At 47.6% G+C, this 25,645-nt stretch overlaps 1 protein-coding gene across 5 annotated transcripts in view; it reads right to left on the bottom strand.

Annotated features, from left to right (window-relative positions):
• Positions 1-24,529, bottom strand: part of RGS8 (regulator of G protein signaling 8) — a 33,509-nt gene extending 8,980 nt beyond the window's left edge. Inside the window, exons 1-5 of one of the 5 annotated variants that reach the window (XM_036344752.1) lie at positions 24,506-24,529; positions 12,639-12,712; positions 10,583-10,711; positions 8,089-8,190; positions 7,199-7,263 (exon numbers count right to left, since the gene is read on the bottom strand). In XM_036344752.1, the coding sequence (XP_036200645.1) occupies positions 7,199-7,263; positions 8,089-8,190; positions 10,583-10,608 (193 nt within the window). In that variant the 5' untranslated portion in view covers positions 10,609-10,711; positions 12,639-12,712; positions 24,506-24,529. Of the gene's footprint in view, positions 1-7,198; positions 7,264-8,088; positions 8,191-10,582; positions 10,712-12,638; positions 12,915-12,934; positions 12,957-13,042; positions 13,304-24,505 lie in introns of those variants that run through there. The other 4 variants (XM_036344751.1, XM_036344754.1, XM_036344749.1 and 1 more) reach the window with 4 other exon arrangements.
• Positions 24,530-25,645: the final 1,116 nt, after the last annotated feature.

Below are 25,645 nucleotides of genomic sequence, written 5' to 3'. Positions count from 1 at the left end.
TGTGCCTACACTTCAGTGCTTTAAGGCATCATCACACAGAACACAACATGCCTAATACCAAAAGATAATCCTGGTCATTTAAAGGAGTTGGGTGGTAAACAGTTCACGAAACTGAGAGAGAAACATGAGGATCTGCCTTTTTTTTTTCTTTTTCATTTCTCACTTCCCTTTGGTTTTCTTTGTAGGGTCCTCAAGAAGCCCAGGCTCTAAGAACATGACACAGTGTTTGAGGTTGGTGTGTAAGGCTTGTGTCCAGAATTCCTGGAACACTGAGCAGAATATTGGCATCTTCCGGAGCAGGCACAGGCTCTCCAAGAACACGTCCCGTGGCCGCACACGCTGCCTGCTGCCGGCCCACTCTCTCTGGTTCTCTGGCGCGGGCTGCTTACATAAGAAGGGAAACTGGGTCACTGTGAATGAGCGTGCAGCTGGTGCAGCAGGGAGGTTGGCTTGGGTAACAGTTCAAGGTCCAGGAGCCCTGACTGAGCTGGCATCGGGGGGTGGGCTTAAGCCTAGCTCGGTTCCCAGGCCTGGAAAATTACAAGATCACAAGCAATTTCTATTTTATTTTTTTGGTTGAGTTCTCTGTTTACCAAAGTGCAGTCCCAAAGACCAGAGTCCTCTCGCATCCCTGATCAATTGGAAAAAATAAACCGGGAATGGGTTCCAAGGTCAGGTAGAGAATAAGAGAGGAAAACACATTTATTTATTAAAAACCCAAGATACATGTATTAATGGTGAAGTCAAAACCACTTTCATTCCGAACCAAGTTCTCTAATTTGAAATTTGTGATAAGAATAGCATCATACGTGTTTGTTTTTAAACAAATAGCTAGGGCTAAACAAGATTTAGGTAAGGGCATTATTTCAAGGGCAAACTATTTCCAGTTACTGCCATTTATTAGCAATGCTAATTATACTTCAGTCTTGTGAGTAACATAATTTTCTTCAATGATCTCTACTTTGTTAGGGTATATATAGCAAGATGACATATTATAATAGTAATAGGACATGATGGTTGTTAGAACCTTTAGCCAGAAAGGACATGAGAGATTCTAAGACCAGCCTTACGCTGGACACAAGGAGATGGCGAAGCTCTGAGGTCACATGGGCCCTTATTCCTAGGAGGTAGTAGCAGAAGAGTAAGAACAGCCTGGGTCTTACAACCCCTATTCCAAAGTTCTTTCCTAGTTTATCAACCAGAAGCTGAGTCAAGTGACAAAATAACAAGCCAGAGCCTGTATCTCCAACTATTACGAGAAACAAGCCAGGAGTCTTCTATGCAAGGGGAGACAAATGTCCCTGATACATTGAAAGGTTAGCACCCACAAGTGACTGTTGATGCAAGAGAACTTTTCTAAAAGCCCATGTACACCACAGCCGGAATGATTTCAAAATTGAAGTGTCCAATAATATTTGCCTTGTTGGTTTGATACGTAGGAAAACAACAGGGATTCATCAGATTCACCTACTGGGCTTTTAACAACTACATCCCTAGAGGGACCCTCTCACATACATTGAGGGGAAATTGAGGAGGGATGAGGAAGGGATGAGGCAAAGAGGGGGGAGTATTATGGAATTTGAATAAGCCCACCTGTGATTCCAATACAGCCCCCTGCCACCTGTACTTCAACCTCAATCTCAACCTCAAGCTGCCTATGGAAACAAGAAGCTAACACCACCTCGAGTATATAGGAGGCACGAAATGCACGCTTTCTCAACGAGTTTAATATGTTATAACAAAACTAATAAAAATAGTTATCCCTTATGGAACTCCTCTATGTGAAAGTCATCATGTTTAGCATTTCACGATCATGATCACATTGAATTCTCACGACAAATCTACAAGCTAAGTCTTATGATTCCCTGTTGACAGATGAGGACAGGGAGGCTTACAGAGGTGACATAATTTGCCAAAGGTCACATGGCTGGTCAATGACAGAATGGGTGTTGGAGGCCTGTCCAACTGCTTTCATTCGAACTTTTTCAACCAGCTTTGAACAGGTGCCTTATATAAGCCGGCCACTCCTATAAAGGCTAAATGCAGCCACCTCTCTGGTTGCAAGTCAAAGCTACAGCAATGTAGAGAGGATGGCAAGGAGAAGGAGAAGTCTCCCCTCCACCTCTCTCCATATATCTCTAACCCTTATCCCCAATTTACCCAGAAAGTGCACTTGCCATATTTGTTTAGTTACTGTGAACAGCCTGCACCATACCTGCCACAAATGTGGAATCTGCAATGCACAGATGACATACCATCAAAGGATGTGCTGCCTGAGAACTTGGGAAAGCTACGATATAGTGGGTAGTGTGTTTCTTGGAAAGCACAGACCACCTGCCCCACCAAGATGCGCCAGATTCACGGTTGTACCTACACGCGTTTCAGAGCAGTGCTTCTCAAGCTTTGGTGGGCGCTGAAGACCATTTGGGTGGATAATTAAGAAATTTCATGAGTTGGTAATAGTAGTATTTGTTTGGTTTGTTTGTTTGTTTTCTGCTTAGTTGCTATGTGACCCAATCAAGTCATTACATTTTTCTATATTTCAACCGTTATCCCTAAGGAGGCTAATTTTTAAAAACGAAATGCTTCTTTATTGGTCTCTTTTTCTCGGAGATGGATGCCAACTCTGCAAACTCAAAAGAGCTTTCAATCATCCTATTCCATTAACCTTTCCTTCCCTAGGCCTGGTGGGGACAGGTCAGCATCAACCCTCCACGCTCCGTGCAAACAGTAAAACAAACCTAAGGACCAAAGAGATGCCCAGAGTGAGGGGCTCTGTCATCCAGGTGTGGGATCAGGCTGAAAGAGGCGAGAGGAAAGGGGAAGGAACCCTGTCTACACCTTCACCTTAAAAGTGGAACGATCCCAACTTTTATGTCCAAGAAACAAAGGAAGGAGGGAGCTAGGGATGGAGGAAGGAAGACAAGAATTAGAGGGAGGGAGGGAGAAGGAAGGAAGGAAGGAAGGAAGGAAGGAAGGAAGGAAGGGAGGGAGGAAGGAAGAAAGGAAGGAAGGAAGGGCTGATTTGGAGATAAGGGCTGAATGTCCCACTAAAACAGGGGTGGGGGATTTTTTTCTGCCAAGGGCCATATGGATATTTGTAACATAATTCATGGGCCATACAAATTTATCAACTTCAAAATTAGCCTGCTATATTTGGTCAAATATTTACTTAACTCACCCCTACTGCCTTGGCAGGACCAGACCAAATGATTTCTTGAGCCTCATAGGGCCCGCAGGCCAGACATTCCCCATCCCTGCACTAAAAGCTGGACAAATTACGAGCATGTGTCGGAACCTCATGAGGAATGAAAGCAGAAGACGCCCAGTTTTGGGCCTGCTCTCCAGCAGCCAATCAGAAAAGATCTCCCACAATCTGGGAGCCTTCACACTCAGGGTATGAGTTGTAGAAGCAGAAAGGATTCTGGGTGTCTGTGCACGCACACACACACCCTGGGGGGCAGACTACGTGCCCAACTTAGACACCCAGGTCTAATTGTCACTGGATGAACAGGAAAATGATGCCAAATTAACACATATTATAAATCCTTCCCTATCTAATGAAGCCATCAGCAATTTTAATTTCATTTTTCATTTGTTAGTTAAAAGAGAGAGAGAGAGCACTTAGCAAGTGATTATCTCCCCAACCTCCACAGACGCTTCTTCAGCTTCATACTGCATTTGTCAGCAAATGTGATTGGAAATAAAACTGCTCCAAATATTTGTCTCCCAGATTTTTAATTTTCATTCTCAGATTTAAGAACTAGTGGACTTGCTTTTTGACCCCCCTGCAATTGGAATTAGTTGAACAATGGGACCCTGACCAAGAGAGGAGACTTCCTAACACAGGTTCGGTCACCCTCTTCCGGTTGCTCCAGCCATTTCAGCTTTGAAGCAGTTTTACATGACCCTGCAGGCAGCACTGACTCCAGCTACCTGCCGAGGGGACTGGTTATTGCCGGGCCTCGATGGTTACTGCAGACGGCATCCTAGATCCAGGGGGCAGACCTGAATCCAGCCTCTGAGACATCCTACTCCAGACCCTTCACTGTAGAGATGAGGAAACAGGTTTTCCAAGAAGCAGGGATTCTGCCAAGGCTGCCCAGCTGTTGTGTGGCAGGGCTGGGTCAAAATCTGACTACCAGCCAAGTTCTTCCTAACCATACGGAAGTATGTCCCCTGATTAAATGGAAGCAATGCTCTAAACTAAAAGCAGCCCTTCGCTCCCAAAAGTGAGGACTTCTATTATGGACAAGATGGACTTTAAGAGGGGCACTGGATGTCGGGGTCCGATCTGCAGTCTTGTGGGCCCCCCGTCTGCAATCAGCACACTGTATTATTTCTTGTGTTGAGTGAATGCATGCCTATTTCCTCAGAAAGTGGCATTCTCCACCAGGGAGGGACTGTTCTATTCATCAGCCAACCAGCTGTAGATTTTGTACACAGTGAACACTCAAATGCACCTTTTGTAAAACAAATGACTGCCCAAAATACCCAGCAAAGCACGGATGGCAGAGATGCTCTGTAGATGGAGCATGGGAACAACAATAATTATTTGAATTTTTCTGAAATAGAAAACTTAGGAGGGACAGCTGCCTAGATGTGGAGAATTGCCAGAGAGTAGGTTCTAGATTAACACACATTTTTTCTGGAGCCCAGTCATTCAGCGATTTTCCTTTCTTTACTTTTTTAGGACATTTTGTTGTCTTAATCGAAAGCCCTGTATACCTCTGATCAACTGCTGTCCCTCCTAAGGGACCAGCACACACACAATCCCTTTGGAAAAGCCTAATCAGCCCTAATTGAGCCACAAAACTAACCCAAATTAGTCAGACTTTTAGAAAGCTGTCAGGGCTCTTTAAGGCAACCTGGGCTCCGACTCCTCCACCGCCTTCACAGGGAGTAAGTGCTCAAGTTCTAAAACATTTAAGTGCTGCCAGTGACCCCTGCACAGAGACCCCCTTTTTCTCAAAGACATTCACTCCATTGGCTTCTTATTCCCATACGAAACAGAAATAACAACAGAACATCGGACTCCAAGGTGGATCACAGAACGTCAAAGTCCAAAGCCTATTGCCATAGTAGTTTTCCAAAGAAGCAATCTGGCGTCAGCCTCTAGCCCCTTAGTGGAGTCCTCATCTCAGAAGAGTGTCACTGAATTCCTGGAAACCAAAAGCATCCCGACAAAAGCAGAACCAAGTGTCTTCAGTTCTAAGAGTCACCGAATCAAGCAAATAAAGTCAAACCTCTTCCATCTCCAGCGCTTGCCACTGCAGCAACCCCCAATTACCGGAAGCTTCCAGCCACTCATTTTACACCCAAACTCTGTCTCTAATGACTCAATTGGCAGCAACCTTGCAACCTTGTTCTCACATTTATTTTGCATTTGATAATTAAAAGCCTCATGTTTAAAAACACCATATTCTTACAAAACACCTTGGCGTTGAGAACCCAAAATTATCCAAAGGTGTCCTTCTCTGAAGAATCTCATATCTGGGTGATGGGTGGCACACAGGTACTTCTAGCCCCATTTTAGAACAAGGAAAGCGCCTCAGGGACTTGAACTGAGTGAGTCAGTCATGAATCCGAAATAGAAGCGAGACTCAAGATGACCTTGAGTCAAATCCAACCCGAAAAGGTGTAAATTGATAGTGACACTCATGTAGCCCAATGTGCCTCCAGAAAGTAAGTCAGAATGGCCCCATTAAAAACACACACACACACACACACACACACACACAACAAGTGTTACTGTCAAATCTTAAGTATTATCCTACATATGCCATTACTTTGGCAAATTCACCACATAAGCTTCTGTTTGGGGCCGTAGCCATATGTTATATATGCTGTAGTATGCTGCTTTATTTTCCTTCCTAAGTATAATCCCTAGAACACTAAAATGACGATCTCACAAAGTTACTTGCTACAATATGTGCTTCTAGCGAGATTTCACATTTCATTTTAAAATCTATTCAGAAGCATCTATAATAATAAAAATGTAATATGCTAATTAGACCGGACAGCTGAACAACCTTCTGGATGTCCTTCCAGATGACCTTCCTGATGAAGCCAGGGCTGCGAGGGCCGAGGCAAGCTGCTGCGGCTGTGAGGGCTGAGCCCCTTGCACGAATTTTGTGCATCGGGCCTCTAGTTTATTAATAAGCATTAGGATCATGGACACAGGCAGAGGAAACTGCTCACCCACTTGAAAGCAAAATCACTTGTAAAGACATCTTTTGAAGACTGAGGGACTCCATCAGGGCCACTCAACCATCTAGTGGCTGCGCTGGGTCAAAACTGAGAAGATAGGTTTGACTACCAACCAATGCTCTTCACGTCACTATACAAAACCGTGTTCCCCCATTCACTGGAATCAATTCACTAAACTAAAAGCAGTCCTTCTGCTCCCAGATCCACCAGGACTTCTAATGGTGACAAGACACATTGGAGAGGAGCACCAACTGTCCGTCGGAATTCATTTCTCTTCCAAAGACCCTTCTCTCTCCCACTCCCATGTATTTAAGGCCACCTGGATGTTAAAGCCTAGTGAATTTGGACTTGTTTACGGTGAGAAAAGAGCCAGGACTGAAAAGTGAGGCCAACGTCAAGGTTCCCTTCCCACAACTATGTCTGCCTTTGTGAGAAACACAAGGCTTAAAAGATGAGGAAAGCAGGGAAAAGGAAGTGTGCTCTAGTTAGACTTGCACCCAGTCAGAAACCTAGGGGCACAATGCAGCTAGGGTAGTAAACCCCCCAAAATAAAAAGCAACAAGAAAAAAATCTGCCAACTCCAGCAAACGACAAAATGCACAGGATCTGCATTTGACAAGAGTAACCCAAGGCTCTCCAGTGACCCGGGGGGAAGGTCATTTCATCTATAAATGAGATCTGGGATGGAACAGAGACTCTCTCGTTCCTGCTGGACCATCATTCCAACTCCCTAAGCTCACAGTTTTCTAGATAAACCTGCTGAGAACATAAAGGCTTCTTAGGACCTTACTTTCAACCCAGAAAACAGAAAAGAAGGCCCTCTTTCCACTGCATGGAAATTATGTTTTGCGATCCATATGCCCTTCCAGACAGGAGGCTCTGAGGGCAGGGGCTGGAGCTGCACAGCACCTGCCTAGTGCATGGTAGGCAGCATGTTTTAATAAATGAATGACTTGCCCAGACAACGCGAAACCTGAATTCTACTCACACTTATGGGAGAGAAGCACGTCAAAGGAATCGGCCCACCTGGTGGCTTCTTCTGTGGAAAGTCTCCTAGAAAAGAAAAACCATCTCTCTTGACTATTTTTGAAATGACCTTCTCGCCTTTAGCCACCACTGAGATCTGCCAGCAGAACAGATCGGAACAACGCAGGGCAAATGAAGACCATACCTGGATTCCTGAAATTCTGTCACTGGACTGTGTTACATGCCTAAGAAACGGTTGCGGAAATCTCGGGATTGGCCTTCTGGGAATTTAGTATCTCGGCTTTCAGTCTAAAGAACAAAGCTACGCCATTGCGTGATTTAAAAATGTCAAGATCTCCATGGAGAGAAACTGGTCTTGGAGTCAGGAAAGTCGGGCTGAGCTCCCGACTCCCTCTCTGTCCCCTTAATTTCTTCGCCTCTGTAAGGGGAACAGTGACACCCATCATGGAACCCTAGGAGGGTTAAATGAGGTGACATCTGGGACATCATTTAACTCTGGGCCTGCACAGTAGAGGCACTGAATCCAGTTTATCTCAACCTAAGCAGATTTTTCAAATAGATTGGAGTGTTCATTTCCAAATTGAGAGCTCAGATTGACAACAAAGTAGGGCCAAGAAATATCCTCCACCGCAGCTGCAGAAAAGTGGTGGTTAATATGATTTTCTTAAAAGTGAAAAGAGTGAAAAGGTGTGCTAAGTGATACAGTAGGAAAGGATAATAACCATTCTGTCATTCACATAATGGTGTCTAAAAGGAGCTGCCAGGAGGCAGGAATGTATTGTCTCTTGGTTCATCTGGCCAACAGCTCACTAGAGAGGAACGGGTTCTGTGGCCACACGGTGGGAGCCCCACGCTGGGCACCCGGGATGCCAAGTGGCCATTACTACTCACTTCAGAGCACGGTTGGGCTTGTCAGGAAGAATCGCTGTGAAATCACTACACGAGTCTGACTTGTGAGACAGGCATCCCAGTCGAGTCCTCATCCCTTTGTTCCTGCAACAAGAAGGGCCTGGCCTGTCATGACAAGAGCTGTCAGCTCCATAATAGGGCCCCTGGAGTTGTTGCTGCAGAAGCCAGCACCACCTCCCCAACCCCACCATGTCCCCAGGGCGGGGTGGGTTGAAGATTTCTCCATCAGGAAAAACCTAGAAGATCAAGGGATAGACTCACTCCCTAGCTCGACTACAGAAATAGCAATAGGTACCCTCCCCGAGAGGCCTAGCTTTTTAAAGCTGCCATGCAAGTTGATGGTAAGTCAATGAAGGTCGTTAGCTTGGAAGAATTTCTAAATTAGGATTCTCTGTAGGGAGAGGAAATACAGTGACGACAAAATAACAAACCACATTTTGCTCTCCATTAGGAGGGCGAAGCTGTGGCCGCCACAGCTCCCGACTGCAAAGGCCCCCGAGCAGCTCCCACACAGAGTGGAGGGTTGAGCACTGGCGTGATACAGGAATGCATCTCACAGGGTCTCAGAGCACAAAGCTTGGGGCGTCCAGGCAGGTCAAGTGGGACTCGGGTTCCCCCTCTCATCCCACAAACCTGGGGATATACACGAGTGGCTACAGACCAGCAAGGACCATGCCTGCCGGTGAGAGGAAGGGAGATTGGAACACTCGGCCATGAAGAACCTGTGTCCCCTTTGTCAGTTCTTTTCTCTGCTTAACTAAGCTCTCCTCTTCCTGTTTGTATTTTGGCATCTCTCAATCAGCAGGCTTAAAATTTTAACATACGTGTTTAGAATTCTCATACATTTTATTTCCCTAAGGTCCAGACACTTCATTATAGTTATCTATTGTGGAGGATCCAATGAGAAATTGTGTTCATATCTCTTTCCGATTCCCAACATTAGCCCCTTTTACCTTCAACCAGAGGTCAGCCCTGGAAGATGCCTGTTTGTGTAAATAAAGTTTTATTAGAACACAACAACTCCCATCTGTTTACATACTAGTATTGTGGAACACTGCTTTTGAGCACAAGGGCAGAGTTGGGTGGTTGCAACACAGACTATATGGCCCAAAAGCTGAAAATATTTACTCTCTGGCTCCGAACTTTAACCCCGGCAACTCCTCGAATGGAGGGCAAAGGTAAGTGGCAGGGGGTTGGTATAATCAGATCAGGACCACACACTGTAACAATGTGCCCTGGAAACGGTCCTAGGAGATGCTATTCTCCATGTTGAAGGGAAGTCCTTCCTGCCTGATGTTTCTTCCCTCTTTTTCACAAATCCTGGGCCTGAGCAGAAATGTTACAGCTCATCCATTTCCATCTCTTCCTTTCACTTCAAGTGGGATTTGACCCCCTCAGGCAAATATACACAGAAATCTAACAAACACCTACTGGGATGTTATTACACTTGGCAAGCATGGACAACATTCATATGCCACTGCCCATCTCTGAGGAAAGGGTCTTTTAAGGCTGGGACATCCAAGTTCCCAGAAATGTCCACTATCCTGCAGAAAACTGAGCCTGCACATCCTGTGCTCCCACCTCTCATCTCAGCCAGGTGCACTGTGAAGCCACGGATTTCCTGGCATTCAAAACATCTGCTCTAGCATCTCATGTCCACTCACTCTTACAAATCACAGGCTGCTGTGACACCAGGCCATGCCCCCGAAAAGCAATTAAGAGGATTTCCAAAAAATGTCAGATCCATGCAAGCCATCTAACAAGGGTTAGCAGGGGCCAGAGTAAAGAGTGCTACTTGTTACCAAGACAACAATGATTCTCCCAATAGTTTGCAAAAGTCTTCCACGATTTATTCTTTGGAACAAAATGGTTTTGATTTTCCATCTTGTCTAGCTGAGACCTCAGTTCTAATCTTTTAGTTCAGTCTGAGATAATAGGAGCAGAAGCAAGAACCAGAGGTTAAGGTTACTTTCAAAAATTTGCCTGGCCAAGTGGCTCAGTCGGTTGAGCATCCTCCTGTGCACCAAAAAGTTGCCGGTTCAATTCCTGATCAGGGCACATACCTGGTCAGGGCAGGTGTGGAGGGCAACCGATCGATGTTTCTCTTTCACATCAATGTTTCTCTCTCTCCCTTCCTCTCTCTAAGCATATCCTTGGGTGAGGATTAAAAAAAAAAAAAATCTAGGCTAGCCCTCATCTTCTTCCCCTGTCCCAATAACTCATAGAAGTCCCTTGATGGTTCAATACAAGCTCATGCACATTGAATTCCACTGATCAATGGAAAAGCTTGGTGCTAAAGCAGGTTCTGCTTGCAAGGCCATAACTTTGCAAGAAGCACCCAGGTAAGGACAGCGCAGTCTATACAGGAGGCCTGGGGGACGGATACAAGTGGCCTACCCCTGGGAGGCCCAAACAGCAGAGCATGTGGAGAAAGAGCAGAGGGGCAGGGGCAAAAAGACAGGTTGGCATCAGTTACCTGCGTGGCATCAGTAAGGCGGCCATACAGGCACCCGCTTATGGTTAACCCTCTGGCCGGTGTGCAGGGACGTCAGGGCGGGAGATAAGACTGCGGGGTACAGGGATTTACCCTTTCACGTCCTCTCACCTAAAATCAAAGAATCCGCTGTAAGAGGGGGCCACCCTCTCTTCTCTGACTGTGCTAGAAATCCTTTCTGATGGCCTTCTGCCAACTGAATACCTCCCCGCTCACACCCCGTTCCCCACAAACTTCTACTAGTCCCGAGACAGGGAGACAAACCAAGGATGGACAAGAAAAAATTGTTGGGTGGGTTCACATTGCTGCCTGCTGGTCAGGAGTTTCTATCTCCCTAACTATTGGCCATCAACAGCAAAGTGGGGCACGTGCCCCAGGGGAGGAAGGCATGGGCCTGGGGAGCCAAAAATTACTGTTTTCTTTGTGTTACTTGAGTGGGATCCTGTGACCAGCCAGCCAAGAGGAGGGGCCATGGGGGGGGGGGGGGAGCACAGCACTTGCTCCAGAAACAGTCCATTGGCTACTGCTCTGCTTCTCACCTCCCTCCAAGGGTGTAACCTGTCCCAGAGGTGAGAGTGTGGGAGCCTCGGGAGGACGTGAGCGGGAGGAAGGTTGGGTAACTCCAGGGGAAGCCTGCCAGGCACTGTCACCGCACAGGCTTGCTCCTTTGCAGGGATCCCAGACGCAGACCGAAGAAATGAATCCCCAAGTCACTCTTCCTCCCCCGTATGGAAGCTGCCTGGCCCACCTCAGCCCCCGGACTGGCCCGTCCCCGACCTGAAGCAGGAGGACATCAGGGAAAGGGGACAGAGGTTGAGGGCTGATTGACGGATAATCTCGCTCTCCCGAGGGTCCCATTCTCAGGGCTTCAAGCCCTTTGTTCCCATTGAAGAGAACTGGTAGGAAGAAACGTGTGAAGACAGCAGTCTATCCGTAAAGGGATCCCCTGGGGGAACCCTGACACCAAACGTAGAATCCATTTTAAAAGAAACCTTTAGATAGATAAGGCCCTTCTGAGATCCACTTAAATTCTTTTGCTACTACCAGGAACATTTCACAAAGACTTTTTATAATACCTTTTTGAATAATACCACAATTAATAAAATAACGAGATTGCTTTATTAAAACTAAAAAAAAAAAAGTTCGATTTTATGTAAGGCTCATCCCCAGGATATGACAGGGGCTGTGTTCCCTGACAGCAGGAACAGTTCCCTAATCCTGGTCCTAACCGTGCCTACACCTGCTTGCTCAGAAGTCAGGAGATCGAAGCCTTTCATAGCTGTCAGGATCTCTAGAAATCATTGTTCTGGGCATCTAAGCCTCATTTTCTCTGGATTGTGGGATATAGCCGCAGAGGAGGGGGAAGCCCAGGCCAGGGGCCTTCACAGCCCTGGAGCTGAGCAGAACCAGGCACTCCCACCCCCACACACAGCAGAGACAAGGTCGTTTGGGGCAAGTTTCACCAGGCCTCCTGTCACTGCCTTGTCACTCTTCCCATTCCCACCGCTAGCCCACACCGGCTTGCTGGAGCTGCTTACATACCTGCCTCCCTCTCTTCCAAATCCAGCCGTGCCCACCAGCCTCAGACCCTCTACCGCCCCTTCCTTGAGCTCAGCCTTGGAGCCCATGGAATGAGGACCTGCAAGGTTCTCTGACCCCAGCTTCCCCATTCACCCCAGCACCTCGGGGCTCTTATCCCATTTGGCCCTTGACTTTTGGGGGACAGAGTTTGGGGTTACCCAGAGCCCAGGAAAACCAGCAGTGCGATTACACCCACAGTTCATGTGCCCTCGGAGGTGGACATCAAGTTACAGGTGACTCTACAGGATGGGTCAAAATGGAAACAGAGGATGCTCAGTGGGCAAAAAAAAAAAAAAGAAGATTAAAAGCAAAGAGCAAAGATTTATAAAGAGGGGAAGAGAGACTAAGCCTCGGTGGAGAGAAAGCAATCAATATGGAGAGGCAGGTTAATTAAATATGGATAATGCAATCAGCCCACACGCGCACCCAGAGAGGAGAAAGCAGAAGCAATACTCACTGTCTTTGACCGGTCCTCATGGCCTGCGGGTCTCTGCCAACGGGATGGTCAGAGAGGCTGCGGGTGAAGGAGGTCTGGGGAGAGAGCAGATCTGTCTTTTAGCAGTTTAGCAGTCAAATCCTTGGCGGGTGAAGGGCATGTGTGCATGCACACGCAGGCACACGCGGGCACGCACACACATCTCCACATGCATGCATGCACAATCCACCTCCCACCACTTGAGCCGGGCAGCGAGCAGCCCCGCTGAAATCTCTTCTCCCTGTTTGTCACATCCAATAAATACTGGAGCAGCCTACACCCAGCGGGCGGCGGCTCGGCTCCGGGGCACGGGCTGCACGCCCATCCTCATTGGCAGGATGCTGGAGGTGCCCCTGCGCGGAGCTCGCCTGGCACTCCTCCCGCACCTTCCTCCTCAGCTTCGCGAAGCTGCTCCCCTGCTTCTTTGGCTGAGGCTCAGGGTGAAGTCCCCACAGCACAGAGCTGCCTCCCTCTGCACCCAGAGGCTGTGCAGGGGGCAGCGAAGCCGGAGGCATTAACTCTTTCCTGCCGCCAATGCAATCCAGTGGCCAGGGGGCCCCCTTCTAATGAGCTCCGCTGCCCGCTGAAGGCTGGTTGCCGCTCAGGGAGCAGGGAGCATAAAGACCTCGCCCCAGACAGCTGCTGACAGCAGGAGCCACGCCGAACCAAATCTCCTAATGAGCCAGGAGGAGGGGGCTGTCTTGCTGGGTGTGATGTGATGTGATAAATGCAGAGAGCACGAAAGCTACGGGGCAGGTCACACATCTAAATTCCACCTCCTTTCTCCCAGTTTCTATTATGCTGCAGTACCGAGCCAAACCACCAAGCCCGGCATTAATTACCCCCTCTGCCACCTCTCAGCCGTCCCCTTACTCTACAGAGGCATTTCTCCACTCCCACCCCTCCCCCGGCCCCCCCGACACCCACCACCCCACCCCTCACTTCTTAATGAGAAATTTCCACCTCCCCGAACATGTCTATTTCCAACTCTGTGCTCCTGTCTCTCACTTGGTTTTTCCTGCAGTGGAAATTCACCTCTCTCCCTCATCCATCACCTAGCAACTTCCCCCTACTTGCATAGGTTATGGAGTGAGACTTTTCCCTTTGTTCTGCCCATTCTGCGCATTATTCCAATTTTTCTGCCTTCTACGTTTTTTTTCTTCCAGACAGCCTTACCCACGTGGACCTTCACAGTGCCTGTTCAGTTCAGAAGGAGGACTCCCCCTTCCCGCCTGTCCTAGTGCAGTAGTCTCTGAGTGTGGCCCCTGACCGGCAGCGCTCAGCGTCACCTGGGTATGTGTTAGAAATGCCGCGTCTCAGGCCCCACCCGACACATACAGACTCGGAAACGCTGGGCATGGGGTCCAGCCTTCCAGTGATTCTGATGCTAACATGCGCGGACCAACGCCTTGGGATAAAGCTCAGATTCTCCTCATTCCGCTCGAGGTCTCTGGAGCTGGGCCCCCTGCCCCCCCCCCCCCCCCCCGAGAACTCGCTCCTAGTGCACCCAGCCTTTGCTGCAAGTTGTTTCTGAAACCCAGAAGGTAGCATTTGCTGGAGGCAGCCAGATCTCTGTAGAAAGAGATGGCTTTTTAATAAAGACACTCCATTCCGTTTGCCTAGCCTTTTACGATGTAGAAAGCATTTCTAAGTATTAACAATCCCATGTCGTAGTGAGAGAGGGGGTTATTAGCCCGGAGTTACAGATGAGGAAACTGAGGCTAGACAGCAGCACGCCTTTTTCGCAGGAGCCCAAGGACCAGGACTTGTTCTCTGTGACTCTCGCGGCAGAGCTTTCTTCACCACGTCATGCTGGGACCCAGTCCTTCCCAGCAGATCTGTTGGTGCGTAACCTGTTTTCTCGCAGTGAAATGATAGACGGAAATCAAAATGCTGATGCTGCCTCCACAGTGACTCATTGTCTCTGTCTGAAAATGTCCACAGTGCCCCTCTGTGAGGTAAAGGGAACTTGGTGTTATAAAGTGAGATGCAAAAGAAACGTTTTCCATCCCTCACAGCCCCTGCCTTGGACCCTGATGCTAGCTGGGATTCAGAATTTAAGTATAAAGAGAATCCCTTCACTTCTGGCCATGTTCCTGGTACTGATGCTAGCCGGGATTCAGAATTTAAGTATAAAGAGAATCCCTTCACTTCTGGCCATGTTCCTGGTACTGATGCTAGCCGGGATTCAGAACTTAAGTATAAAGAGAATCCCTTCACTTCTGGCCATGTTCCTGGTACTGATGCTAGCTGGGATTCAGAATTTAAGCATAAAGAGAATCCCTTCATTTCTGGCCATGTTCCTGGTACTCTACCATAAGAAAGAGGTACACAGAACTGGTGATTAAAAGCCCATTGATCAGCACTTCCCTAATCCCAGATAAGTATATAGAAAAAGGGGGACCCATGCATGGGTTCCACACACATACCTAATGTTTAATGAGCACTTAGTATGTGTTAGTCACTGTACCAAAATTTGTGCTTGTGTTATCTTATTTACTAGTAACTCTCACAACAAACTTACAAGGCCAACAACATCTTTATCATCCCCACACTAAGATGGAAAAACAGAGACAAGCCATTATAAGTGGCAGAACTGGTATCTAATACCAAACTTCGTGCTTCCAGCCTTAGCTCTACCCCTTGCTTTAACACAGTAGTTCTCAACCTGTGGGTCGCGACCCCTTTGGCGGTCGAATGACCTTTTCACAGGGGTCGCCTAAGACCATCCTGCATATCAGATATTTACATTACGATTCATAACAGTAGCAACATTACAGTTATGAAGTAGCAATGAAAATAAATTTATGGTTGGGTCATAGCACGAGGAACTGTATTTAAAAGGCCAGAAGGTTGAGAACCACTGCTTTAACACAAAGGTAGTGACACCAGGGGACTTCTCCTCTATGAGAAGTCTAAACTGGCAGGATAAAGGCCTCCTTCAGGTCTCAGGCTGCCCAGTCTGGCATCCGGAATTGAAAGGCACCAAGGAGATAAGTCAGGGCTGCAAGTGGGCTCAAGTCTCGAGTAGAGGCTGACCAACCCTAACCAGGCACCAGAATCTTCAATTAGCCTTAGAGCAATAATAGTCACAGGAAATCAATAAGCCAAGCCAAATGTTTAAAGAAAGACACAATAATTAATATAGTTAATTAATAAAAGTGTAAAGGAGAACAAGAATATAAAGAGCAGACGTTCAGTAGTGTGTGGACATGCAGCAGCCGTGAGTAAAAAGAGAAAACTCAAACTAGTCCAAACTCTTTTTTATCCCCAAATGTTTTTATTGATTTCAGAGAGGGAAGGAGAGGGAGAGAGAGAAAGAGAAACATCAATGATGAGAGAGAATCATTGATCGGCTGCCTCCTGCACGCCCCACACAGGGGATGGAGCCTGGAGCCGGCAACCCAGCATGTGCCCTGACTAGAATTGAACCGTGACCTCCTGGTTCACAGGTCAACGCTCAACCACCAAGCCACACCCCTGGGCCAAACTCTTTTTTTTTTCATCAAAACACTCCTAAACATCAAGGAGTAACCACACTGCACCCTAGTTTGAGAAACACAGACCAAGTACGGCCCCCCTTTCAGGGGAGGACTCTCCCTTAATCGTCCTTCCTACAGAGCCAGGTGCATAGAGAATTCGGGGGTTGGGGGGAATTAAGCTGCCCCGAGGGGTAAGCATTCTGTCAAGGTCTCTCCTCCTGAAGGAGAAACAGAGAAGGCAAGCAGGTTGGAGTGCTAATGAGAAAGGCATTCACCTACTTGGACAATGCATCACGGGCTGGGGGCCCCTGCTCAGAAATCCAGAGCTCCAGATCCTTTCCTGGGCGCTGATCCGCATGGTTTTCCCCAGGAAAACAGCCATTACAAGCCCTGCTCTGGCTTCTCAGGCCACCGTGACTCTCTCTGCTCTTCCCAGTCTACACTTGCCCTCCTGGGAAACCACACCCTGCAGGCGCTGGCCACTGCTTTTCTCCAGGATCAGGGTTTCGATCCTGCCTCTCTTGAGCTCCAGACCAACTTCCCAGAGGTCTGCTAGACAGCCCTCCCCTCTCAGACTCTGCAGACACCCCTGCCTCTGATGTGACCACCTCTCTCCCCTAACCCTCCATTCCTGCGGGCTCCATCCTAGCTCCTCAGGGTAACAAGCACAGGTATTGGCTTCGTTTCCTCCATATCCCCTTGCTGAATTGGTTTTGAAACCTTATCATCACATCTGTGAACTATTTCTCAACTTCATCCCCTCCCATCCACGGACACTGTCATGTCAGAGGTTATTGGGCACACAGCACAGTGCATGGCCTTCCACCCTCCTAAGTAACTGACTTTCCTGCCTATTTCATCAGCCCCCAAAGCCTTCTGGCACATACACGACCACGAGTTACCCACTGAACAGACACCAGGTCATCCTCATAATCTTTGATGGGCTCCATTGCAGCTCCTTGTCTATCTGACAGTCCAATCATATTGTCCCATTTATCCATCCAATGCCATTGTGTATGCATGTGCACACACACACACATGCACACACACACGCACATGCCTGATTCCTCAGCTGCTCCCTCTGCCCAGACCGTCCCCACCCCGGATCTGCCTTATAACTCCCAGCTCCTCCTCCAAACCCAGCACCTCCAAGCTAAAAATTCTCCTTTCCAAAGCTTTTCCAGAACTTCCTCCATCAGAAGGAACCTCTCCATCCCGACACCATGGCGCTGTTATGATTCCCTGACAGCCCGCATCATGGCCTGAAGTTCATCCTTGTGACTTATGTTTCCTGATCCTCCCAAATGACTACGTGCTCCGCAAAGACAGATTCCAGGACTATGCCCCTCGCTATCAATTCCCATTGCCTTTTACAGAGCAGGTATTTAATAGATGTCAGCTGAATTCGGTTTTGCATTCATGAAAAATCTGAAAAATGACAAAGAGTTCCTTTAGGCAGAAACATATTAGACGTCTGCAGTCTCCAGGTCAAGACTGAAGTCCAGCCTAGAGCTAATGACACTCAAGGGCGGCAGCTCGGCGTTGGCAGACCATCCTTCCCAACAGCCCAGCCGAGGAGGGTGGAATTAGTCAAGAGCCACAGGAGCACCTGGCATCATCACACAAAAATGTAATGACATTGAAGATGAAGGGAGTTAAAGGCTGCAGTGTAATATTTTTAAAAGCCACGATAGTGGAGAAGGAGATTTCTTGCCAAATGCCCCGTGTGTTTATTTAATCAACACGCCGCCTAGGATAGAGCCACGTTAAGAGCTTTTGATAAAATAGTCGTTCGGACACTAGAGCCGAATTCTGGTCAGCATGCTAAAGCTCTCCGCAAATCTTTTAAAAGCAATTTCCACTTTGTAGCTTCCTAGTAACAGTAGAAACATGAATCAACATATGCTGCATTGATTTGGGGTTTCCATGGAGACTGGAAGGACATAGGGAAGGGAAGGACAGAAAGAGGCCACTTGACCCAAAATTCTACTAAAAAAAAAAAAAAGCATCTCCATTTCATTCCTCTGAGCATTAGCAGCCTCATTTCCTGTTCACCAGTTCAGGCATCCGGATATTTAATTGGTAATAAGCCTGCTCGACTTCTCACAGGAACATCAGAGGGGACACAGAAAGAAGTCAGCAGCTCAAGGTGTGGGCCCAGGAGGTTTGCAAAGGGAACCCAAGAAGCACAGGATCTGGAATCAGAAGGAAGGACCCCTGGGCCTAACTCTGCCGTTAGCCAGCTCCATGACCCTGACGACCCTGACTAGCTGTGTGATCACCAACTAGTATAACCAAGCGCGTTGAATTTCAATTTCCTGCTTTGTAAAACCTAAATTCACACCCCCTGCCCTGTCTATTTTTCAAGGTGGTTATAAGAAAGAAATGAGAAAGGCAGTGGGAAGAAAAATGCTTAGCAAATTCTAGTACACGGTGCACTATTATTACAACTGATGATACTCTGAGCTTCCCTTTCAATGGAATTGTGCCAGTAAGCAAGAAAATGCAAAAGAAAGATGGTTGATTTCATGGTGAGTAGCCTGACTTGAAAAAAAAAAAAAAAAAGACAGTGGGTTAAACAGCCCTGAGTTTCCAGAGCTGTAGCTGTAGGCAAGTGACTCTCCCCCTCTCTGAGTGTCATTTTCATCATGAGCAAACTGAATATCGCTTTGGCTTGTAATAAGGATTAAGTGATGTCATGTAATCGAGTGTTAGCTCAATGCTTGACTAAGGGCAAATGACTGTGTAGTGGGAGCCACTATTAGTAGCTTTATTGACTGTTTCATCATCTACAAAATGGGACTCAGAATTCCTACTATTTCCCTACTTTACCTAGAGGACTGCTTGGAGGATGTCTGCTCAGCTACTTGATATGCTGTTTGGGAAAATGTGCCAAATAAACAGAATGTTATTATTTCAAGGTTCAGCTTTATTGCCTGCTCACTGAGGTGACACAAAACTGTGTAAAGCATATTTGTAAGGATTTTTAAGCTTCTTGGTGGAGAGGAGGCTTTCATAGCCTCTGTTACCTTTTTCATCTTCTCTTGTTCCTCTCGTGCCCTCATTTGTCTCCTTATACCCGATGCAACCTTTTCTTCTTTCCTGCCTCTTTTCTTTATTCACTGTCTTTATACTTCTTCTAAGTGTGTTTAGAAGGATTTTTAAATTAAATTTAGGAGGCTTTGTTGTCTAAACTGCAATTGTTCCTTAGGGATCCTAAAATTAAATGGTATGCCAACACTGGGGAAAATAACATAAAATGGGTGGATATTTTAGGATTACAGGATTGGTCATCACTGATATATATATTCAACCAAATGCAGTTCATGGAATTTATTTTGGATCCTTATTCAAATTTAAAATCATAAAAATATTATGAGACAATTGGGGAAATTCCAGCACTGATTAGACATCAATATTAGCGTGACATCGATAGTAAGGTTATTTTTTTCTTAAGCAACCTTATTATTTAGATATACACTCTGACACATTTACAAAAGAGATGATATGGTATTTGGGACTTGCTTCTTCTAGGGTGGAGTGAGGGATGTTGAAGTGGGTGGTAGTACATAGAAGCTCACTGTTCTAGTCTTTTGACTTGTGTATATTTAAAATTGTGCATAAATTATTTTAAAATAGTGTAACCAGTGACAATATGTGCTTCAGTAAAAGGAGTATACAACATGTAAAGTATTAGTGCAAGGACACTGAAATATAGAAGAAGGGGCAACTTGAACGGGAATTGATTTCCATTGTAAGTTGCTTTCCCCATGAATAACCTATTATTTGCCTGCAAGGGAGCAGATGCTAACATTCACAGAGGTTTAGAGAGGGATGACCCTTAGACACCACCTGCAGAAACGAAACTTTAAAGACTTTGCCGAAGGTCACATTTCATAAAGGCAGAGCCGGGACTCACGCCCAGAGCCCCTGGGGCAGCATCCAGTGACATCCTTTCCTCCCACAGATGAGCTGCCCTTCTCCCCACCCAGATTCCAGGGCAACAAGGCAACCTAGGATGAGGAGACAAATGATGACCTGTTCTCTTACCTGAGCAACCCTCCCTGTTCCCATTGTAACCTCAGCCTTAAGCAGTGAACTCGCCTTTTACAAATTAGCTTCCCAGCGGCCAGCTGGCTTCTGCAAAAGCAGCTGATGGGCAGGAAGCCAGAGTGTAGAGAAAGCCAGGGCTCATGCACCACACACAATCCTTCACATACCCTCAGCCGGATCTCCTGATTCATCAAGGTCGCTGTTTCAGGGGTGTGGGAGGGATGGAAGCCAAAGCCTGAAGGACTGAGGAGGGGATGGAAAGAGAGGAGTCAGAGATTCTTTCGGGTAACTTTGCTGACAAAAGGAGGGTGCCCAAGTCAATTTTTTAAAAATGAAATTTCTTTTTTATTTGTAAGAACTGAATAACATGGCAGAAGAGAAAAAAGACAGAGGAAAGAGTTGAAAAAGTGCAGTAAGTGGGAAAGGATGGGTTCAAGGCCACAGGAGGAAGGATTCTCCTTAAGCAGACACATCTGAGAAGGAAGGAAGGCTGTGTGTAAATGTGGATGGGTTTGTAGGGGAGAAGATGGGGAAGCAGGTTGAGGTATTTCATACATTGCATAAGTAAAAAATATATTTTTCATCTCCCCATCTCCAACATTTAGCACAGTACCTGGCACCAAGAAGATGATCAATAAATTCAGTTGAATTTAACTGAACCAGTCAGCAGGTAGGCGAGTGAGACCATGTTTGGGTCAGGATGCTGGCCAGAAGAGGCAGTGTGGAGCCATAGAAATAGCACAGGCTCCACGGTCAGGTGACAAGTGTTCAAGTTCCAACTCTGCCCCTTATGGCTGGCTTAAGACCTTGCGTTCTTATCTCTGAAATCAGAATTTCTGAAGTGATGCCAACTTCTTGTATTACTGTAAAAATTCATTGAGATATTGAAGCCCACATGGATTATAAATGATTCAGCCTGATAAAAACATGAAGTCACATAGATAGTTATCAGAGTCATGGAGGGCAGAGGCCTAACACCAACCAAATGGGGGTGGGAGGAGAGGCTGCAGAGGAAGGGGCAGCAGGGTCAGACATGGAGAAGCAGTGGGACCTAGTTTGCAAAGCCCTGGGGCTGGGATGTAAGAGCAAAGCACTAGCACAATCCAAGTGGGGCTCTCTCCTCCTATCTCACTGCCAGGCCGCAGGTTCTCCATGTCTTCCCCTTTGTAGGCGGTAACAAAAGCTTTATCATTTGCCATCAGGGCCTACAGCTGTGGGCAGAAGGCAGCTTCAGCACTCTCCCCCTCCTCTGAATATAAAATAAGCTCTTTCTAATCCTCCATTTTTAATGACTTCAGCCAATGGCTTTGATGTCCTCCCTTCCTGCTCCATTCTCGACAGCCACCTAGAATCATGCAAAAAGGAAACCCCACAGCCATCAGACCCAGGGATGAGCCTGGCTGCAGCAACAGTGGCAGGAAATAGTGGAGTGAAGACCTGGCCTCCAGGAGACAGCTCTCCCACCAAGACCTGTTCCTACCATCTCATCTCTAGGAAATGAGATGCCTTGCTCTTAGGCTATGCTGGGTGCACGTTAATGCCTGCACCGGGGGCGGGAGGAGGGACCGGGGCTGTGTGGGTGCACTCAGATGCACAAAGACGCGCTGAGCAAATTCTGACACTTTTCCTTGAGAGACAAAGCCCTGATAGGAATCTACCTCAAGCCATTCAGCTTTTCTGAGACCCTCTTCTTTCTAGAACCTTTTGTTGAAAGATTCAAAAGCTTTCTGGAAATTCCTCACACTGCAAACTCTTACAGGTCCTGATGAGATGCTGATGCTTCGTGGACAGTAAAACATATCCTAATCCCCAAAGCAAGGAGGAAGAAGCAAGGAGTGTTTCTTGTGTTTCTGGAGATAGAGGTGTTTGGACAAAGAGGACATAAGAAAGCACGAAACAGAGTCTGTGATAGAACAGAACAAAAATTCTAAGCCCTGAAGTCTTTATACACAACAAGACTGACATTGGTATAGCACAGTCACAACCCACAAAATGCTTTCACGTTTCTGGAGCTGAACTTGATCAGGCAGCTTAACCTCTTTGGGCCTCAGTTGGTTTGAGGAAAGTGGGAGGATTAAACAGTGACATGTAGGATAAGTACCTAGCAACGTTGCCCAGCACATCTTGATAACAGGGAGCTATCATTATGACTTTACATTGACCCTCACATAAACCTTTGGAGACATGCTGGGCACTCGTGTTGTGCCCATTTTACAGATTACAAAAGCACATTTTCAGTAGTCCTGAGTGAAGGGCCCAGGGTTATTCAATGAATGGCCCTATAGAGACTGGAACCCGGGACCAGCCGGGCTTTTTCCAGGCTCCACGACATCTCAGCACATTCAGTTGTGCTGCTGACTCACTGCTGAGACCCACATTTGGCGGGTTTATTAATGGAAATATGATGGGTTTTGCTCAGCCACACTCTCACCAGCCCCTGAGGAGTACCTGGCATTTGTGAGATGGCATTGTGGCTAAGGAGCCCTATTCTTCAGATCAGAGTTCACTGACCCATGGGAAATAGATCTAGGCTCCATTAGCAGGTTTAATTCAACCAGACAAAGGCTGTGAGGACGTTTTCAGATTCCTTTATGTGTTAGGCGCTGTGTGACACTGTTGTTTTTTTCCCTTTTAATGCCTAAAGGATCCAGGTGCCAGGAGTGGCTTACGCTTGCCTAGCCACGGTGGGCTACAGACCACACTACACACTCCAATCCCCACTCGCCCCACCCATTGACCTTCTTCCAGGAAACCTGCTCTAAGGGTGGAGCTGACAGCAAAGGGTTAATAAAAACTAGTTGCCAGATGGACTGAGTGCTGATGGAGCTCTCATTCCCAAAATAATAACAACAGCCATCAGCCCGATGCCATGCTGCCTGTTTCGAGCTTTGAACTTTCCCCACGCATGCATCTGACCTCATAACGGTTCTCTCACTCCCCAACTTCCCAGCACCTCCTCCATCTTCCAAGAAAACCCTCAAGTTTCCCCATTCTGTAGAAACAAATAATCCCAGAATAACCCCAGTTTTGGAATAAGGTGGGCTTCCTTTCTCATGTCATTAGATTGAAAGCATCCCAAGATCAGGACCCACGAGCACCTGAAAGCCAGATGTTCAGCCTGCAATGAAACAGTGGACGGGTTCTAAGTGGCTCTAACACAGAAACAGAAAAGCTGCCCTTTCCCCAATGCCCCCGAGAGTCCCTGCCTAGGCAGCTTGGGGGAGAACCCTTTGAGCTGATGCCAGGGTCTCATCACCTGTGGGCGGCAACTGTGCCCTCAGCACACTGTTGAGAAATTGGTGACCTCCCCTCTCCCCCCACAAAAAAACTGTAGCTATGTTTGGTGATGGGTACTAAGTAGACTTACTGTGGTGATCATTTTGCAATATATATATCACATCATTAGGTTGTGCATGTGAAGCTAATATAATGTTATATGTCAATTATGTCAATTAAAAAAAAACCTGGTCCCAGCAAGTCTTTACTTAAATACGTCCAAGAAAATAATGCAGGATGTGAGCAAATTTTTGACTATGATGTTATATCAGCATTTTATGTAATAATAAAAATATGAAAAAAATATTTTTAAAGAATTGGTGACCTGCCAATGGATTTGTTAATTAATTTGATGGTGGGAGTCCCTTCACAATGCATACATGTATTTAATCATCGGGTTGCACACTTTAAACATAATGCAGTTTTACTTGTCAATTAATTATACCTCAATAAAGCTGCAAAAAAAGAAAGTGGTGATCTCCAATATTTTCATCTCCCTCCAGCTCATGGTGGTGGGGAGTCCGTCTGCACCGGAATGTGTCACCGGTGTTAGTCACCAGTGACGCTGGAGACCTGCACCATGACGGGAAACCGAACAGCTGCGCGGCCAAACTGCTATGCAGGCGGCCGACTTAAAACAACAGCAGGAGACACGAATGAAACGGAAAGAGACAGTGCCATCATCCCGATAGCAAAACCACGGTACTTCCAGAGCCCCTGCAGGCATCTGAGGGAGCAGACAGCATCCCTTTGGGCCAGAAAACAGGGTTTGGGGACCTAGGGAGCTGGGATCAGGGAGGAGGGAGAACAGAAAAGGACACTGGCAGCTCAGCCCCCACTAACAGGGAAGAATGGGCGAAGTCCTGCACCCCTGCTCCTGGCAAGGGTGGCGGGCTTCTCCGCTCTGAGGAGCAGTTAGAGGATAAGCCAGGGTCCTGACAGGACAGTGCCTCTTCTGCCCCAGCTGTCTGTGCCCCCCAGCAGGACTCCGGGCTCAGGACGGCCAGCTCAGCCCACTCAGGCCCTGCTCCCTCTTACCTGTCTGGCGATGGGCGGTGCAGCTGGGAAGGTGTGGCTGGCTCGGGCCCCAGCTGGGCATGGCTCAGCGAAGCCCTGAGTGACAGAGTTAGCCACCTCCTGGTAGGGGAGGCCACTTCACCTGGCGCCCCTAGCAGAGCGGCTGCAACCCACCGCTCTGCTGGCTCGTCTCAGGCTTTGCATCTCCAGAGCTGGGAAAGAGTGAGCAGCAGGGAAGGGGGTGGGGAGGCGCAGGGAGGGGAGGGGGCACTGTGACAGATGATGCGCACTGCCAGGCAGAGTTGGGGGAGGACCCCGGACTCCCTCCGGCAGGATGGCACTGCCTGTGGCTCTCCCGCTGGCAGCTCCCTCACTGGCAGCTGCCTCCAACGGGACGAAGGGACAAGGGGACAGCCACTCTGGAGAATTCAGGGGGAGGCAGAGTGCAGAGGGTGGCAGAGGGTAGAGGCAAGAGAGGGAGAAGATGGCCTGGGTTGCACAGTGGGAAGGAGGGGAAGCAGGCAACTGGCATCAGGGAGAGAGGATAGCCTGCTGTGGTTCAGACATAGCCCCGGCTGGAAGCGTCTGCCGTATGAGGTGGTGTGGTGAAGGGACCAAGCCACATCCTCCTGGCCTGCCTTCAGGGCTGTCTCTCTCCTTCCATAACCAACAAGGCCACTCTGGCTTAGGAATGTGGAAAGGGTAGGTCATTTAGATCAAGCCACAGCTCCAACTTTCTCAAACAGGGGGAAACATTAGGCACGAAAGACTACAAGGCATACAATGTTTCGTGTTATTTGTCACTCTGCGCTGCAGGCAAGAGCGACCCCTCTGCCATCTGCCCAACCTGTGATCAGGGGACTTGTGGGAGGAGGAGGGGAGGCCTAGGAGGGGATGGAGAGAGTGTGTCGTGTGATGCTTCTTTCCGTCTGGAAAGTTCCATTTGGGTGGTCAGGAGCTTGGGCCCCTGCCTGGAGCCGCTTCTGGGTGTGAGGAGTAACCAGCCTTCAAGTCAAAATCTAGTCTCCTTGACCTGCCACCCATATGTAAGGGTTCACTGCACAGGCCCCAGAGCTGACAGTCATGGACCCTGTTTACAACCACAGCCAGAGAAAGAGGCTGACACAGAAATAAACAAACAAGCAGTGGGAGCTGGAAAAG

Source organism: Myotis myotis, unplaced genomic scaffold, assembly GCF_014108235.1.
Source record: "Myotis myotis isolate mMyoMyo1 unplaced genomic scaffold, mMyoMyo1.p scaffold_m19_p_18, whole genome shotgun sequence".
Lineage (NCBI taxonomy): Eukaryota > Metazoa > Chordata > Mammalia > Chiroptera > Vespertilionidae > Myotis > Myotis myotis.
The sequence above is the reverse complement of the archived record's forward strand: the minus strand, read 5'-3'. Positions and strand labels throughout refer to the sequence as shown.